We start from the raw sequence: 18,467 nt of genomic DNA, 5'->3' as shown, positions 1-18,467 counted from the left end.
TATAATTATAGTTTCTATGCTAAGTTAACATTTCAGCTGGCCAACGCAGCTACGTGTCAGGTGTTACCGAGGAAATTCGAACTGCGCGAAATCGAGTCACGTAAACAACACGGAAATAAAAATCGATGACTATCACAACTCGGATTTACTTCATGATCAAACTTTTATATGGAGTAAATGTATAAAGCTGAGTTGTGACACCTGTCTTCTTTTCAGTTTACACATCTGTTACACGATACAAGCGAGCTTTCATCCCCAAGGCCTATTTTTAAAATCACTAAAAGTCAACCATTAACGGTTAGAGATCCGGAACGAAGTTGGTGCTAATTATTGATATCAACAGGTATACACACATGTACATATTAATAAATCAAGACCAAGTATCTGTGGATTTATGTTCAGCATATTCATTTTTTTTTAGTCAAAACCACAATCACTGACCAGTACAAGAGGTTCACACAGTCATATATAATTATTGGTGTTTCTGAGGTCAATAACATGATTTAGCAACCTGAGGAGTACAAATACACCGAGCCCGAAGGGTTCCCCTGCACCCCTCAACCATCCCCATCCCAAATTATTGTATTGAGGTCAATACGATGATTTAGCCACCTGAGGAGTACAATATTCACCGAGCCCGAAGGTGGCTAAATCATCGTATTGACCTCAAAAACACCAATAATTTTTTTATTATATATGATTCAATGATTACATGTAAATGATACAAACTAATTTTAAAAGCAGTTCATACCATCTTACTTGTTTACATTTGCTGAAGTCCCAGCCAAATGCAATGAGAGAAGAGGGTTAAATAAACATTACCAGTCATATTAATTTGGAATGTTTTAAATCTACTTTTAATAGTTGCTATGAAAAAAATAATGTCAGGCTCTTTTATAGGATAGATTTTGAACAGGGGGGGGGGGGATTATCAGGGAAAATTACAGCTGAAAAAAAATCTTTGACTAGCCCTATGCGCGTATCTAGAGGGGGTGGGGTGGGGTGGGGGTCCGGACACCCCCCGGAATTTGCAGAACACTGAAGCAAATAAAAAATGACCCCCCCCCCCCGAAAACGTGGACCCACAATCACCACCAAGAAATAGGTTTGTTTTCACCTTTAGGAAATGAATTTAGTTTTTTGTTTTTTGTTTTTTTTTTTTTTGTTTGGGTTTTTTTTTTTTTTTTTTTTTTTTTTTTTGGGGGGGGGGGGGGTTTGTTTGTTTGTTTGTTTGTTTGTTTGTTTGTTTTTTTTTTTTGCTTGTCAAGAAATTTCTGGGTAGGAATTTTTTTCGACTGGGGTGGACCCCCCCCCCCCCGTGGAAAAAAATTACTGGATCCGCGCCTGCTAGCCTTCACGAAAAGAGAATTCTCTTAACTTCAAATTTCGTTTTATGGGGGATTAAGGTCCATTAGTGGGGACCAGTCTTTCAATGAATATTTTTAGTCTAAATTAAAAGTGGAAATTTACGTTCAAAAAATGTTTTTTGGGGGAGGTTCCCTGCACCCCCAACCACCCCCATTCCAAATTTATATTCCCTATGTTATGTCCACCTGAGTGGAAGTCGGTAGCAAGTGAGATAACTTTCCAAAACAATTTGTATCAAGTTGGAATTTCCAGATCTATTTTTAGGCCAATGTAGAGAAAATAAATCCTTTTATTATACCTCTGTGAATTTTTTCTATATAAAAATATGACAAATAAACCTGCTATTTTTTTCTAAACAACCCCTACTGTGGAATAGTTTTTGTGCTATTTGCCCATGGTGAAATAGTCAGTAAACTATTCACCGGCAGTATTCCATTTCCCTCATTTTTCATCTCAAAACTATCTGGTTTGTGGTATTGTGACGTATCCGGTTTCTGACGTAACAAAAGTAAAGTCGACTTCGGTACAATAAAAAACCTATTTACTGACTATTCGGACAATAGCAAGTTTACAGTTTACCGTCCCCCTCGACAGTTGGGGGACGATAAACTTGCTATTGTCCTCATAGCCAGTAAATAGGTGTATAATATTCACCTGAAAGGTCACGTGCAGGTGAATATAATGTAGTAATTTTTCTACAAGTTGGATCTCAGCCAATCAGAGAGATAGGAATTATCTCATACAACATTAGAACATACAATCAGTTAATTTTGAGGGCTCAGAAAGAACAGACATGCAGTTTTGAAAGTTTTCTTAATAAATATTTGACAAAGATTTTTGTATTGAGTTCATTAAACTTAAAAGTTTAGGACTTTTTACAAAACCTTTTTAGAAAAGTATTTTCTGTTGTTCTTACTTATATTCAATAATAATTATGATATTTCTATCTGAAAATTTAATTAAAAATTACTCAAGGAAATTTTCCTTACCTGTAAATGTATGCACATCATAAATGACAAAGAAAATTTTTTGCGTTCAGTATTAAACTAAACGATTCCCCTTGATTTACTTTCACAGTGGTGTTTGAGTGTTAGAGTGTGAGAAAATATGGATTTTTTGAACTTGCAGACCTGCAGTGAGGGTTTTAAGGAGGCACGCAATCCACAAACATCTGGACTCTCGATAGTCTATGATTGGAGCCGTTCATAGGCCCCTGTCCCAATTAAACGTACCTTTTTTTCTCAACTGAATGTGTAATTTTCCCAATAGCCATTACCTTCCAATATTCAAAAAAAAAAAAAAAAAAAAAAAAAAAAAACGGTTTGGATACGTAATAACCAAACTTGCTTATCATGTTCCTGTTTATTGCAAAAGAAAATAAGGAGTTGATAACAAACACCAGAAACCCAAAATATTGGCGCTATTTCCCAATTTTAACGACCCTGGCCCCAGTCCCAAATAGTGATGTGAGAGCCCTGATGTAATGCCGAGAACAGGTAGTATAGCATTTAAAAGGATCAGTATTACTCTCCGTGTTTCATTAGTTCAAAAATCAACTGTTATTTTGTCACTCAGGACTTAAAGTCATGTCATTTATGAGCTCCCCGATATTAGCAGGGCTTATGCATGTAGTTGAGAGTAACATTGAAAATTTTCACCCCAAGAAAACCATTGTCAACCGAGGCGCATATTACAGTGAACCTTGCGCGCATAAATTCTGCACAGTCAATATTTCTGGAATATCACCCGTCATCAAGCAATGTTGACTGTTGCTATGCTGGAGGGCGTGGCTTCATTATTCAGTGGGTAGTAGTGTTTTTTAACAAATGTTTCTCGGCGAATCAGATTCAACTAATTAACATGAAAGTATAATATTTCAAATTGTCTTCCAAACACAATATGCAAAACTATGTTCACTCCCTTCCCACTTCAAAATATGGCAACAGCGAGATTTAACAATTTTAAGAGGAAAGCTGTAAATGTGGCGACAAACCGGGTTTTCTTTTGTGTGAACAGTAGTGGTATTTCTCACAAAAATCTTTTTAAAAAAACTTTCTATTCTGAAAAATGCAGGAGGTGTCATCCTAATATTATCAATATACCCTGTATGCAATATTTTGCATAAAAAATGACAAAATTCATCAGCTGGTATTTTTCTCACCAATGATCAAAATTCAAATAATATCCACATATATTTTAAGTACAATTGATCTGCAAAATAAAAAAAAAGTTCCCATCATGGAAACTGAATGTAGGAGAAGTTATCTGGACAAATGATGTACCCTATATGCAATATTTTGTCCAAAAAAAACTACATGGAAGTTCAACAGCTGGTATTTTTCTCATATCTAATCAGATATCCAAGTTATATGCAGCTGTCTGATATATGTACAATTAATGTGCAAAATAAAAAAAGTCCCCATCTTGAAAACTGCAGAAGTTATCTGGACAAATGGTGTACCCTATATGCAATATTTTGAAGGAGTAATCTGGACAAATGATGTATCCTTTAAATTGGCAGCCACCCGCCATTTTCACCATTTCTCCTAAGAAAACCCGGTTAAAAATGCAGGAATATTTTATATTAACATATTTATAGATCAACAGCTTGAGGGGAGACATAATAATTATTATAATACATGTACATAAATGGCAATTTGAAAATACTGTGTGTAATAATTAGTTTATACAACCCTCGATAATTATATTTCAATCTATGATTATCTATCCAGTCTTTACATTTAAGGTGAACGATGAGGATTTTTTGTATATAAATGGGCTTTAAAAATCTCACCCAAGGCAGCTCTCAACTACAGGGTAAACACGTTAACCAGAACAACGTAAGAAATTACATAGATCATCGGTAATTTGATCCAGATATCGGGGATGTTTTATCAATTCATTTGAACAGCGAGGGCTTGTAAAACACTGCCGTGCAATTAGAACTGCATTTGTTTTATAAACTATTTGTCATTGAAGAAAATAAATTTCTCAGTCATATTTTTTTGTAAAGATTAAATGAACAATATTCTGACATAAAAATACAAAATTTAAATGTTCGAAAACATTACAATCAGTTGTATCGATTTTAATTGTTATTTTCTCATTTGAAACTCTCTTTTGTGAAAAGAATCTTCTGGTTCGATAACTTTCAAAACCCTAAGCCAAAAAAGAGATAGGAAATTCACGAACTGGATATATGCCAGCTTGATATAGGTGGATTTTACCTGCCTTTTGATAGTCTACCCATTTTTCAAAGAGTCTCTTAAATGTCCAGATAGGTAGCGGGTTTATTTGAGTAATGTTTAATTTCAATATTGACTTTTTCATAGCTTTTAAACTATTTGACTGCTAATATGCAGTTCTGATAATAGCAACGACAAAGGGCACGAGACAAGTTTTATGCCTATATTGTACAAAATCGGAAAATTTTACTTCTGGGGAGGATCTGAGTACAATGGAGAAACCGAAATCAGAACTTTCTGACGAGGCGTGTATCGTTGAGTGCCAAATATGTTCGAAATGGGCAACCCGACCAAGATGTTTACCGTGCGTACATTCATTTTGTGAAACATGTTTACAATCGTACATTCAAAAGAAGGCTGAGGAGAAAACGCATCTCGGTTCCACAGATGAAGAAAAGTTGTTAACCTATTATCGATGCCCTGTTTGCAACCACAAGGTTAATGTTGCGGATTCTGAAATTCCTTCAAGTGCCTGGCCTAAGTTACTTCCGTTGAACCGTCTGCTGATCACAGTTGCTGAGAAACTGTCACTTGAACGCGCCAAATTTTGTGATCCCTGTAAGAGAGGAGATGAAGAAAAGGAAGCCGTTTCTTGGTGCCGTGAGTGTGGTGAGGCATTATGTGATCAGTGTACAACTTATCATAAACGGGTCAAAATGTTAATGGACCATGCGGTTTTTTCCCTAGAAGAGATCCGCACACAACCCAGAAAAATTGCCGAAACTGAGGAAGTCTGTTATTTGCACCCTAGAAAAAACGTAGAAGCCATATGTCACAATCATGACAAGCTCTGCTGCATGGACTGCGTTGCATATGATCACAGTGAGTGCAAGAAAGTCATGCCAATAACAGATGCGGCGAAAGAAATCAAGGGAAGCAAAGCAATTACCAACTTAATTATCAAACTGAAGCAAATCGACAATCAAGCCGTTTCCGTAATAGAAAGTCGATCCGCTAACGTGGAAGAACTACAAAAGCAACAAGAGACAATTATATATGAAATTCAAAAACTAAGAGCAGAAATTGCAAAGCACTTAGAGGAATTGGAAGAACAATTTAGGCAGGATTTTTCAATCATGCACAAGGCCCTACTGGAAAAGTTAGACATTCAAAGTAGAGAATTTGGATACATCCATAAGGCCATAAACAATGGTCAAAAGGTACTAAACGTTTCCCTTTCCCATGGATCAAGTGAACATGTATATATCACTGCTCACAAACTGAAGAAGATTGGTGAGGAGCATGAAAAGTTCATCAAGACAGAAAGCAAACACATTTACCACCATGACTATAGACTAAAGCTCAGCGAAGTTGTAGAGGACTTAACTACAAAAATTCATTCCATTGCCAAAATAAACATTGATAGAATGCCTACAAACACAGTCCCAACATTTATGAAGGATATGGTTGCAACACATCTTGGGGATTTAAATGGAAAATCTCCATCTGACACATTTCATCCATGGTTTACGGATGGAATCTTCCTTCCAAACGGCAGTCTGGTACTTGCAGACTTTAAGAACAAGAAAATAAAGTGCTTTGACAATCAAGATGTACTGGTGTCTGAACTTGCATTGGACTACCAACCATGGGGTGTGGCTCTTTTTGAACCCAATGTCTTGGTGATCACTATGCCTGATCGACCTGAATTGAGATTTATAACAATTACAGATGACAACAAAATGGAACTTCGGGAAAACGCACTGGAGACCATAGCTGGATGCCATAGCATTCAGGTGGAAGACGACAAACTCACAATAGCGTGCTCGACGGAGGTTCGGGTTGCATCCAAAGAGGGTAAAGTGGAAAAAATCATTCAAATCAAAGATAGGGGCACACGTTATGCACATAGAACTTCGGATGGTACATTTTCCTACACAAATAAAAGTGCTCTAGTGTGTATTAAGGATAATGCTGAAGTCATGCATTACTCGGACAAGGAACTCCGTTCTCCACGTGGCTTTGCTGTGGATAGAGAGGGAAATTTCTACATATGTGGCATGGATTCTAACAATATTCATCAAGTGCGTCCTAGCGGTAGCCTAGTAAAGCTACTACTTCACTCAAAAAGTGGCATCAGAAATCCATACGCTATCGATTTTGAAGTCTCAACGAACCGATTTTTTGTCACCCAGATGGACTGTGAAATTGTTAAAATGTATCGACTGATTACAAACTGGTGATTGTCACTATAGACTGCTGTTATAATGTAAAGTTGATAAGTTATACATGCACTTACTCAGTTACTTACTTGCTTGCCTGTTTACTTACTTATGCCCACAGCCCCTTCTGGGCCATAAGCCACCGACAAGATTTCTCCATGCTGTCATCTCTATCCTGGCCTTTCCTCTCAAGCTCCTTCCAAGTGAGCCCTATTTTTTACACCTCTACCAGTTTTATTTGGGGGGGGGGGTGTCTCTCTTTCTTCTCCCTTGGGGGTCCAAGCTAAGTTCCTGCCTCGTGACGTTGGTTGAGGGTTTACAGTTTGCTGGTTTATGTATGCTAGAAATCAGTGTTGTTGACGTTGTTTGATCATGGTATTTAAAGGATAATATATAGACACATGTTGACCAGGGTCTGAATTTTTTATGTTGGTAATTGATGTCCTCCAAGTCTCGGCACCATACAGTAGGACTATATATTGATATGAGGGTAACATCTCTGTATCTCCAGACCTTTTTCAACTGTATGAAAATACATAATACCTTTCTGATTTCTCTTGTGATGTTCTGAGGTATTTCTTTTCAGTTTTCGTTTCCTCATATCTTGTTCCGTTGGAATTCACAGATGTTTTTCTTTTCTTTCCTCTCTTTTATCGAGTTATTTCTCTTGATATCATCTTTCTTGTATCGGTATTTTTGCAAAACACTTACTGACACATTGAATGATGGTCTGCATATTTCACTCTCTTTCAGGTGTTGCCAACAGTGATCATATACTCCGCTTGATTTGCCTATAGTTTTGAATGGGCTATAACTAGATGCTGATCACAAGTCACGTCTGTCCACATCCCGAAGCTAGACTTCTCTGAATTCTTTTACCTATACTCACATACTTTCATCGCCTTCTTCGATACGTACGTCTTCCTGATTTTCTGTTTTATGGCCTTGCGATATCCATATTGCTTGCAGTAAGTATATGGTTTGTTTGGGAACTGCTTATTATACCAAGAACCATTTTATTATAGTCTAACTCCATTTTGTACATTTCTCATATTTCATGATCTCAGATTTACCCTCATTATACCCCGTGTTATCAATTATCTTAGCATTGAGATAGCTGTTGTATTCTGTTGTAAAGAATTGTTTTTTATAGTTTTTTTCTCTGTCATTTGTTAGTGCGTTACATTGGATAGCATTCATGTTGAATATCTTTCTTTTTGTTCGGAGGCTTTACTGATTCTTATTGATTCTTGACCGTATTAGCCATACATCGACTTAAATGACATGCCTTTATGTACTCTTAGTTACTGACGTAATACTCGAATCATTTTCACCCTTTAATTCTCCACGAAATGGAGTATTGTAAAAATTTTAATGAATGGAGAAGAATTGTCAACGGAACTTTAAAGTGCTCGATAAATCAAATATCTGAGAAGCTTTACTTAAATTGATGTTTTTTAGAGGAAATTAAGACCGTTTTGCACGATTCCACGTACTTTTAATCGATCCCTTTTGTTAGAATGATTATTTTTAGTGTTGGAATGATATTGTATCTGTTTTGTAAACCCTTTCTTGTAAAATAATTATTATTTTAGCTTTTTCTTCTTTGTTTTCCTGAAAACCATTACTAACTGTAACTCAATGTAATTTAATGCCCGCGATGCATGCAACAGTAAGTACAACGTGAAATCGGAATCTAAGTATTTCATACCAAATGACGTACACAATTGCAATAAGAATTTGATTGCTTTTCTAAATGATAACGGGCACATTATTGAAAATACTCTGCACATTAACTTACGAGAGAGCTTTTATACAAATATTTCGTACAAAGTAAAATGATATTACAAGTGGATTATACTTGTCATTTAAACGAAAATGGTTTTTAAGGGCTTAAATGTTTGCTTTTAAATTAGATGAAATATTTGAAGAGACAATATAGATAATTAATAGATAATTAATTAATTTAGTTATATAATCCCGCTGTCTCCGCTATTGATATGATCCGTGATATGATCCGATTTCATTCAGTCTTTATCAAAAGAACAGGGTTTTAAAAAATCAACCGGCCAGTAAAACTTCCTGTATCAATTTTAAGATATGGGTGAATCCAAAAAATGACCGAACACATAGTTATCAACGTGTCTTTTGACTGGCTATATACCTACCAAATATCTTATAAATATCTTAAGACACAGAAAAGTTATGCCCAAAAATGATGTTTAAAATGACAGGAGTGCAATACTTTTTCGTGACATTTTGAAAATTTCATATTTTTTAAAGACCTGTTAAATAATTAAATAATAATGATTTCTATAAGCTATAGAAATAAAGATCTTCCTGTTAAAATTCAGTATATTGAACTATAGACTTAGACTGTAGTAACTTTTGCTTAACCAAATTATGGTCATGGCTGATGCTGAAAAAAATGTTATACCATGTCAGCAGTTCAACAGAAAAAAAAATGTAATGATGCTAAAAACATTTATTTTAAAAATCTGTTTGTCAAGTAAGTCAAACAAGAATTGTAAAAGTGTAAAACAATAAATGATATACCATTTAAGGGTTTAATATGTTACATGTGTGTATATGAAATATGGAGATAACAACAGTAATCAAGCTCTCAGTCAATTAAAACAATACAAATCGGGAGCAGAGCAAACACGGACCACCAAAAAACACGAGAGGTGGGATCAGGTGCCATGAAGGAGTGAGCCGACCGGTCACACCCACATGCGCCTCTTGTCATGATCGGGAAATAACTTAAAAATCCGTCGACAATTAATTGTGTAAATAATGGCCTAACAAGTAGTATGAAAAACGTCTTTACTACAAATTGAATTGCAGAAATCGGCTGATAACAATTGAAGTTGAAATCATTATGTATATCAACAAATTACAGACATCTACGTCAATTCACAGAAAAGTTTTCATCACTTAAAAATATTTTTAACAAAAATATATTACATAAGCAAATAAGCATGTTTTGAAATCAATAAAGTATTAAAATATTTTCCTAAATGGGTAAAAATATCAACGACGAACTGCTTTTCAAAATTTGAATGAGATATTGTGTGTTAAAAATTTCAAAACAATATTTAAAAGAAAAAATTTAAAAAACATTGGGAAATTTATTGCATCATATTTCTTTCCTATTAAAACTTTCAAACCATGTTATAATTGAAAAATATATTATGCTAAGTTGAATTTTTCAAAAAGAATTCATCCATATTACTCGATTATTCAAAATACTTTTTTTTAGAAATATTAACCTTAACACAAGGTTAAGTTTTGTTTATCGCCGACCGGCAAGTGTGTTTCCGACGCCGTTATGACGTAAAGTCGTTACTTTTCGGCACTCATTTTCAGTTCATCCGCATATTATCTTTTTTACCTCTCACTTCTTTTTAATATTTTTTACCGCCATTTTGCTATAAACCGTCTTGTTTTGAAATGTAGTTTAAAAATCATCTGAACTATTCAAATGTTTTTTTTAATGTATACCTTTTTGCGTAAATATTATGTGTATATATCATCAGATTTAAAATAAGTGTCCAAGAGAAACGAAACGTCGTGAGGACGTCTGTATATTCTTGCCATTCGGCGATTAACGGGACTCAACTCTGTGTTTATTTCAATATTTTATAAAATATTGCATATATCTGAATGAAATTTTAGGGCAAAAGTCAAAGTAGATAGAGGTATTAGCATATAAAGTTTTGTTGAAACTTACGATTATCAAAAATTTTATAGCAGTTGTGACATCAATTTTGGATCAACCCTCGTAACAATTTTCTATATCAAATTCTAGTTTCTCCCAAGAAATTATGTTTTGTTGAAATTAAAAATACATTATAGTGTCATTATGTACAAAGAAAGGTAAAAAAAAATTCTATGTTGCTTCTCAGAAACTTCCTGATCGGGAAGCTGTATCCGTTATACAGTATAATTAATGACAAAAACAACGCTTCGGGATGCAATATGTTCAACTGAATCGTGATAATCTCAAAGAATGGATCTATGACTGTCACCAAATTTTGTATCATTTTTATTTTGTTATTCTTATCAATCGAAATTCATTGCAGATATTAATCTTGTTATACGTTTTTTCAGTACAAATGCATATAGAATACCTTAAAATATTTAACGAATCCGATATTTATTTAATTATGCATGCTGAAGGTGGAAGTTACCGTTTTGCAGTGTAGTAAGCCTGGATAAATATAACACATTCGAGGGTTAAGCCTGGATAAATATAACACATTCGAGGGTTAAGCCTGGATAAATATAACACATTCGAGGGTTAAGCCTGGATAAATATAACACATTCGAGGGTTAAGCCTGGATAAATATAACACATTCGAGGGTTAAGCCTGGATAAATATAACACATTCGAGGGTTAACTCAAAAGTAATGTCGCAACAGTTACTGCTATGAAATCTTTTGGTATCGAAAGTTATCAACGATATTTTATATAGTCTTATGCCTCCATTTTTTACCTTTTCCTTAAAAATTCATTTAAATACGATACTTTTAAAATAAACGCCAAGTTAGGTCTCGTCTATCGCTTAGTTAGTGCAAGAATGTTACCGACGTCGTAATGACGTTACTTATTGGCACTCGTTTTCAGGTCATCCGTAAATCTTTTAAATCTCGAACACATATGCGTTTTATTTTATGTACACTCTCAGCTTGTGATAGAGCGTATAGTTTTAGGCAATATAAAAAAAATCAACTTTCCACAGCGCATTTGCATAATTATCCATTCCGCTGTGTGTATACATTTAGATCTAGCCTAGCGGCGGATTCAAGAAGAAATGACGTGAAATGCTCATCCATCTTCCAAGCATCGTCCATATTTTCTTTCCCATTTATGTTATTATTTTTGCAACTTTTGAATCTTTAAAATGTTAATCATTTCCCTAATTAGTTGTCAATGTCTTGGTCCTCAAGTCTGGCGTTAAATCAAGTCATAAACCTTTTTAACATTCCTCAACTGAAGAAAAAGAAAGTGAGTGGACGATCAGTCAACATATAGCGTCACTTACTCTGACATCTAACGACATATAAGATCTACACAAAAAGAATAAATAAATAAATAACATTTCGACAAATTTCAATGAATTTTAAAACAACTCAAAACAAGACGCTTTATAGCGAAATGGCAGTGAAGGTTATTAAGTGGTTATATAGATATGCGGAAGAAAAGAAAAAGAATCCTGAAAAGTAACATCATAACGAGTCGGTAACATTTTTGTCTGTGCGACGATAGACATAACCGAACTTAGTGTTTATCTTCATATTTTCAGAAGTATTAAATGTAGCTAAATGAAATTTTAAGGCAAAGGTCAAATTAAATAGGGGTTTTAGTAGGTACAATTTTGTTGATAACATTTTATTATTAAATATTTTAAAGTGGTTGTGGCAGTGCGTTTGGATGAACACTCGTAACCCGCCAAAATGTCTAGTTTACTAATAGAACTGCCACATATTAAAAACAGATACAACTTGAAATTTTACATGACCAAATTATTTTTACTACTTCCAAAAACTTAAAAGGTTAATTCAGATTTTTTTTTTTTTGTTGCAAAATATTTCAACTATTCCTACTGAAAGGGAAAATACCGTATCCTATTTGTCCAACGATGGTTCCTAAAGCGATTTTAAGAAGTTTGATAAACAACAATTTTTTTCTAACAATCAATAAATATGACAATGGTTAATCATTATATCGCCATGTTATATTTCATGTAGAGTGTATCTTAAAAAAAGAATGCTGAGGTAAAAAATGATGACCCCGTCTAAAATGAAATAAAAGTAATAAATCACTCTCTAAGCTATATATATATATATATATATATATATATATATATATATATATATATATATATATATATATATCAGTAATGAACGATCTTTAAATGCAGAGAGCATCGTATCCTAATACCTGAAGTAGCCTTACCGATATATCGTCATAAAATCGATTATGCAATGAAAAAACACGGCAAGATACTTGTAAGGCTTTCCTTAGAAAGTTGAGCTGTGTAGGAACATCAGTAAATGGACTGTGATATTTAGAAACTTCCTGCTTGAAGTCTAGACCAATATCCGACATACGATCGGGGCTATGAAGTGGAAGAGGTGACACGTTGGCCTGAATAACAATGTGATAATCTAGAGAAGAAAACACTGCTTGATTACTGCTTTATATCAGCTGTTTATTATTCACTGTCCCAACTTCTAGTGCACTGACTGTAAGTTCACGAAACTGGGTAAATTAAGAGTACTATTTTTTTTATCACACCTATTGGTCTAATCTGCCCCTCTGTTCTTTACAACGATATGTAACAAAGGGTAATATACAGAAAATATGGATGCTTCGTTTCAGAGCCTCTCTCATTGATATTCATCAGGCTATCAGAAAAAAAGGTTTTTGAAACATTATTCGGATATTTCATACTATTGTGTTGTTTAAATTGAAACTAACCCTATACCCAGATGAATTTTTAGGAATTTATGTTTCAATTTTACAATTGTTTCATTCATAGTTTTTATTCATTAGAATGGGATTTCAACTTTCTGTATGGTTTAATATAAAGTACATGTATGTAAAGTCCAATAGTATTGTCATTCCGAAGGTATTCAAAGTTGAATATAATAAATCCTAATTTTGTAGCAATTTAATTTTCAACTTTAACATCGAAAGTAACCATGTTACTAACAATTGGCATCATAAGTTCAGTCAATAAGGGACAGATGCTTTAATTTCCTAGTGACCCAATATACATTGTAAAGGAGAGTTATGAATAATGAGGTTTATTCATCATTATTCAGATTCAAATAATATGTTTTATTGTAATGGAAAAAAGAAATTTCTTCGCTAAACCATCGAAACAGAACTATATTTATACATGTATAGTTTGCAAAGTTCAATAATAGCAACAACAACCCCCCTCAAAAAAATGGCATTTTATTGATAAATGCTTGGAAATACAGAATGGTTAGAGATCCTGTATCGAGGATATGTTATAAACTTAACAAAATACCTCAATAACTTTTCATTTCCTAAAATTGAATGTTTTGATGCAATTTATTTTGTTTTAAAACGAGTAATTTTACCTAAAAAAACTGTAATAAATAATAATTAAATCGGCATTTTATGGTACCAGATGTAAGATAATCATACTAAAAAATAGAGAGATATTGCTTTTTTCGTTGTTTGAAGAGATATATGTGGGGGGGTTTTAAACTCTGAAATATTTCCTGAAGCAACAAAAGATAAGTAAGGATTTATTTAATCAGAATAATTAAGAAAATTAGTCACATGATACATTAACGGTACACAATGACGGTCTTCCTCGTGGCAAAGCAAAATAAATAGCAGTTTTGAATTTGTATCCCAAAAGTCCCAGCCACTGGTTGGAGTCCTTTGTTCGATCCATCCGATTTGCAACATTTTCATTTTTTTCACCTGCTCTTTAGAAGAAGCATAGGAATAAATCTGTCATTTCATTTTCATCAGGTGCGTGCAAAAACAAACTCGTGTAACAAGGCATGCTAAATAATTAAGCATCTCTAACAAAGGCAGTAATTTTACTTTGTGAAGGCGACAATTGTATTGCTCAGATTTTTTCCTCCGTATTCAGATAAGGATTAAACGATCGCGTGAAGAAGCAGTCCCGCTAAATTGAGAAAACACGTTTAATTGTATCCACTATTGCTGTTGCCAATCACTGTCTATCCTGAAACGACATCATTGAAGTAATGTAGATAGCAAGGTTACATCAAAATGACATCTAGGATAAAGGGAAACATTTTACTCATTGAAATTATTCTGTATGTAAAGATAAGAATAAACCAGTGCGAATTCTAATAGAGTTGATTAACTTTCTGTACGTGTCCTGAGTGTTGTATTTTTTTTTTTTTTAATTTAATTCATGAAATCCAATTTTATTATTCTTGTTCTTGCATACAAATATTAAAAAAAACCTAGAATTTTGCTACCGTAAACTCTACTATGTGTCACTATATAAATGACCTTTTTCCTTTTCTCGTTTCAAAGCAATGATTGGCATTTTAAATGTTTCATGAACGAAAACATTTTGTTATTTTATCATTATGAAGCCATCATCCTCACAATGTCAAGGTTTTGTGATTTCGGAACTCCACACAAACCCTTGACATAAGTTGTTGTTTAAAAGTTGGGCTAGAAAGCTACTATTTCATTTGTTCCTGGTTTAGGACTGGAACCAATCAGAAAACAGCTTTTATTGTAGGTAAGTTTGTAAGCAAATATGACTCGTCTTTAAAATGGAAAATGTCAATATTGTAGGATTTGTGACTAGTTACTTTAAATAAAGCATCGGGGATTAATTTTTTGAGCATCGTCCTCCTTACAATCACAAAAGATATACTCTGGAGTTGGACAATTTGATAACGACGGATTTAAAAATATATATTCTCACTGGTTAATTTATAATTACCCATTACGTCATGTGTATCCACAAGCCCAACTTTTAAATAATGGGTTTGTGTGGAGTTCCGAAATCACAAAACCTTGACATTGTGAGGATGTGAAGCAATCTAAGAACACATTACTTAAACACAAATAATCCTCATCCCAACTTCGTTTTGGGTAACAATATTAGTCACGTCACGTTTTCTTTACCCCCGGCTCAAGTCGGGTGTACTGAAATTTACACCCGGCTTTGTAACCAATCAAAGCTAATGTTACAAGCTACATAGGAAATAAAAAGGATTGTTACCCCCAAACGAAGTTGGGATGAGGATTGATTGTGTTTAAGTAATTTGTTCTTAGATGCATGGCTTCGGCCTCAGGGTGTATGGAATAAAACCCGGGGTAAATCCACGTACACCTTTGATTGAACCTGGATAACTAATAATATCCCCGCTTGAAAAGAGGGTATATGGTAATGGGCCCACAGGGTGTCCATCCGTACGTGCATCGTCAGGTCCGCAACACTTGGTTTGGTAGCCATCCCTTATCAGCAACCCCTTTTTCATCACTGAAATGCAATTTGATGAAACAATAACACAGTAGTAGTGTGCATTTCCTATTTGAAGTTTCGATCAGATAGACATCTGGGGTTTCCTACAGCAAAACATGGACACTGCCATTCTTTCTATAATATGATGGGTATTTCTTTTCCGCAACTCCTCCTTAACCACTGAAAAAAAAAATAATGAGACTTTTACAGATTCTTAACTATATAGTGCCATTGTCAATATCCTATTTTATGCACATATTCTATTCTGTACTTGGTGTTTCTTATAGCAGAAAAGTAAGTTGTCATTATGCTAAAATGGGAGGTTGGGGTTAACAATCTGTGAGCTCAATGCTCACAGTACCTCTGGTCTAAGTTGCTTTGGGAAATATCAATTACGATTTGGAATACGCCTTATCAGCAGATAAGCTTAATAACTGGATTAGAATAAGTTAAAAATGTAGCAAATGCGCAGAACATATTTATATTATTAAGTACATTTCAAAATATCTCATGATTATATTTTACATCGATATGTATTTTTATGCCTTTATTCAATGAAGAAAACTACTTTAACTCATCCTTAACCACTCCACCCTCCTTTAATATGAATTAGGATAGAGCATGTCGGATCATCACGGAGGATCTTCTGTACTTTTCTGCAAATTATTTATCAAAGTGAATCATCTTCCCAAATAATGGTACAGCAGAGAAAAAAATCAAATGCAGATGTAACAAAAATCAAGTTGTCTACAAGAAAAATGAGAAGATTTATCAATAAGGGAAATATCATTAATCTTAGCATGTTAAAATGCTTTCTATTGTCAATTTTTAATAAATAAGGATTTAAGAAAAAGCCTATAAATACAATTAAAGCTTACTGCATGTCGACAAGAATGCTTTCTTTTCATGTTATTCTAAATCGGACATTGTGTACCTTACAAAATGAATCTTGCATCTTCAGGCAAGTTATTTTTTGTTCTCAGATATTTTTTCTCCTTCAACTTTGATGTGTCTTGTGCTATTATCAATATTCTATCACAATGAGGGAAAACTGTTTCTTTATACATTCCATCACAAATAGGACCTACAGGATGAAATGAAAACAATCTTGTCTCTTGCACATATCAGACATTTATCTTAGAGGATTTTTAAGGAGCAGATTTCAGCAGAAAATTATTTCAAAATGATTTTTTTTGTATTTTGTATAACGTGTATGGATACCACATGCTTCTAGCAATATAATAACAAAGAGTGTAAAATTTATGATAGTGCTGTTGATTTATAATAGACAGACAGAGTATGTTATACATGAAGTATCGCATTGTTGTGTTTCAAAGATATTTAAAATCACATAATGCTTAAGTCTAAGTTGCAAATTAAGGATCTCCGTGATTTTGGCTATAAAAGTACACTCAAGGCTTTTGTGCATTACAAAAATAAAATTCTGTCAGAAGCATATGCTGTGTATTATACACTTTAAAAAGGGAATAATAGAAGCTTCACTGTAAATCTTTCCGTATTTTTGCCCAAAGATACATGTACTTGTTACCGAGAAAATATACTTTTCAACTTTTTCCTTTACTTTGATATTGTCACCAATGTATTACCTAATTTGATCTATTAAGAACATTGTTTTCTTTTTTTAATTCTGTAAATGTTTTATCTTAATATACATGTACATATACAACTGTATACTAATACTAGCATTCAAAACAGATAATACTGGGATGAAAAGAAAGAAAAAGGTCTGTTGTCATTCTTAGTTTTCATTTGCCAAGCATGATATTTTCATGCAGTTTGGGCAAGTAAAAGAGTTTAAATACATTGGCTCGGTTTGTTCCCGTTTTGCACACCTAGCATTGAAAAAATGTGACGTGCAAAACGGGACTTTGTCCAAGTAAAATAATTGAATTTAATTATAAGAAAAAAAAACTTTAAAAACAAGAAAATTGTCATAAATACTAATCAAACCTATATATATATATATATATATATATATATATATATATATATATATATATATATATATATATATGTATATATATATATATATATGATACAAACTGTACAGCTTATTTTGTTTTTATTAATAAAGATTGAATTCATTTACTCAATTCATGATTTTATCTTTATGAAATAAAAAAAATAATTTTTCAAAATTTATTCTATTAAATATATAATATAATGCATTAATAAATTCCAGGTAAATTCCAGACGGAGATCAGACTATAATTGTTAACAAAACATATTTCACACCTTATTATCAAATGTGTTCAAAACGGAAGCACACCATTGGCTCGAGGATTTAATCCCCATGGAATTTAAAGGTATTTTCAAAACAAATTAGTTTTTAAGACGAAGAATTATTACATGTATTTCTTCGCATTTTGGTCGTTTTTAAGGTACATGTAGCTTCACCTTTGCAAAACTTTCTGCTTCGTATTTGATGGATAACAATGCCCTGCAAAGCTTTAAAAATACTCCCACTGGGTTTTTGTTTACGACTATCTAAGATCTGTATGAAAAAGATTAAGTTAACGTACAGTGATCAATCTCATAAATCATATAAACAGCACAGATCGAGAAAAGGACAAAACACGGACCCCCAGAAATAAGATCAGCAGGTGCCAAGAAGGAGAAGACATATCATTTCGACCGATCACTCCCGCCATTAGCCCTCTGAA

General features: G+C 33.5%; 1 protein-coding gene across 1 annotated transcript; it reads left to right on the top strand.

Annotated features, from left to right (window-relative positions):
- Nucleotides 1–4,825: 4,825 nt before the first annotated feature.
- Nucleotides 4,826–6,990, top strand: LOC133188809 (uncharacterized). Its single transcript, XM_061324294.1, has one exon. The coding sequence runs from the start codon at nucleotides 4,826–4,828 to the stop codon at nucleotides 6,794–6,796; it is 1,971 nt and encodes a 656-aa protein (XP_061180278.1). The 3' UTR covers nucleotides 6,797–6,990.
- Nucleotides 6,991–18,467: the final 11,477 nt, after the last annotated feature.

Source organism: Saccostrea echinata, unplaced genomic scaffold, assembly GCF_033153115.1.
Source record: "Saccostrea echinata isolate AGI-Se365-2 ecotype Australia unplaced genomic scaffold, CSIRO_AGI_Sech_v1 ptg000016l, whole genome shotgun sequence".
NCBI classification, from domain to species: domain Eukaryota; kingdom Metazoa; phylum Mollusca; class Bivalvia; order Ostreida; family Ostreidae; genus Saccostrea; species Saccostrea echinata.
This window is presented reverse-complemented; position numbering and strand designations above follow the sequence as displayed.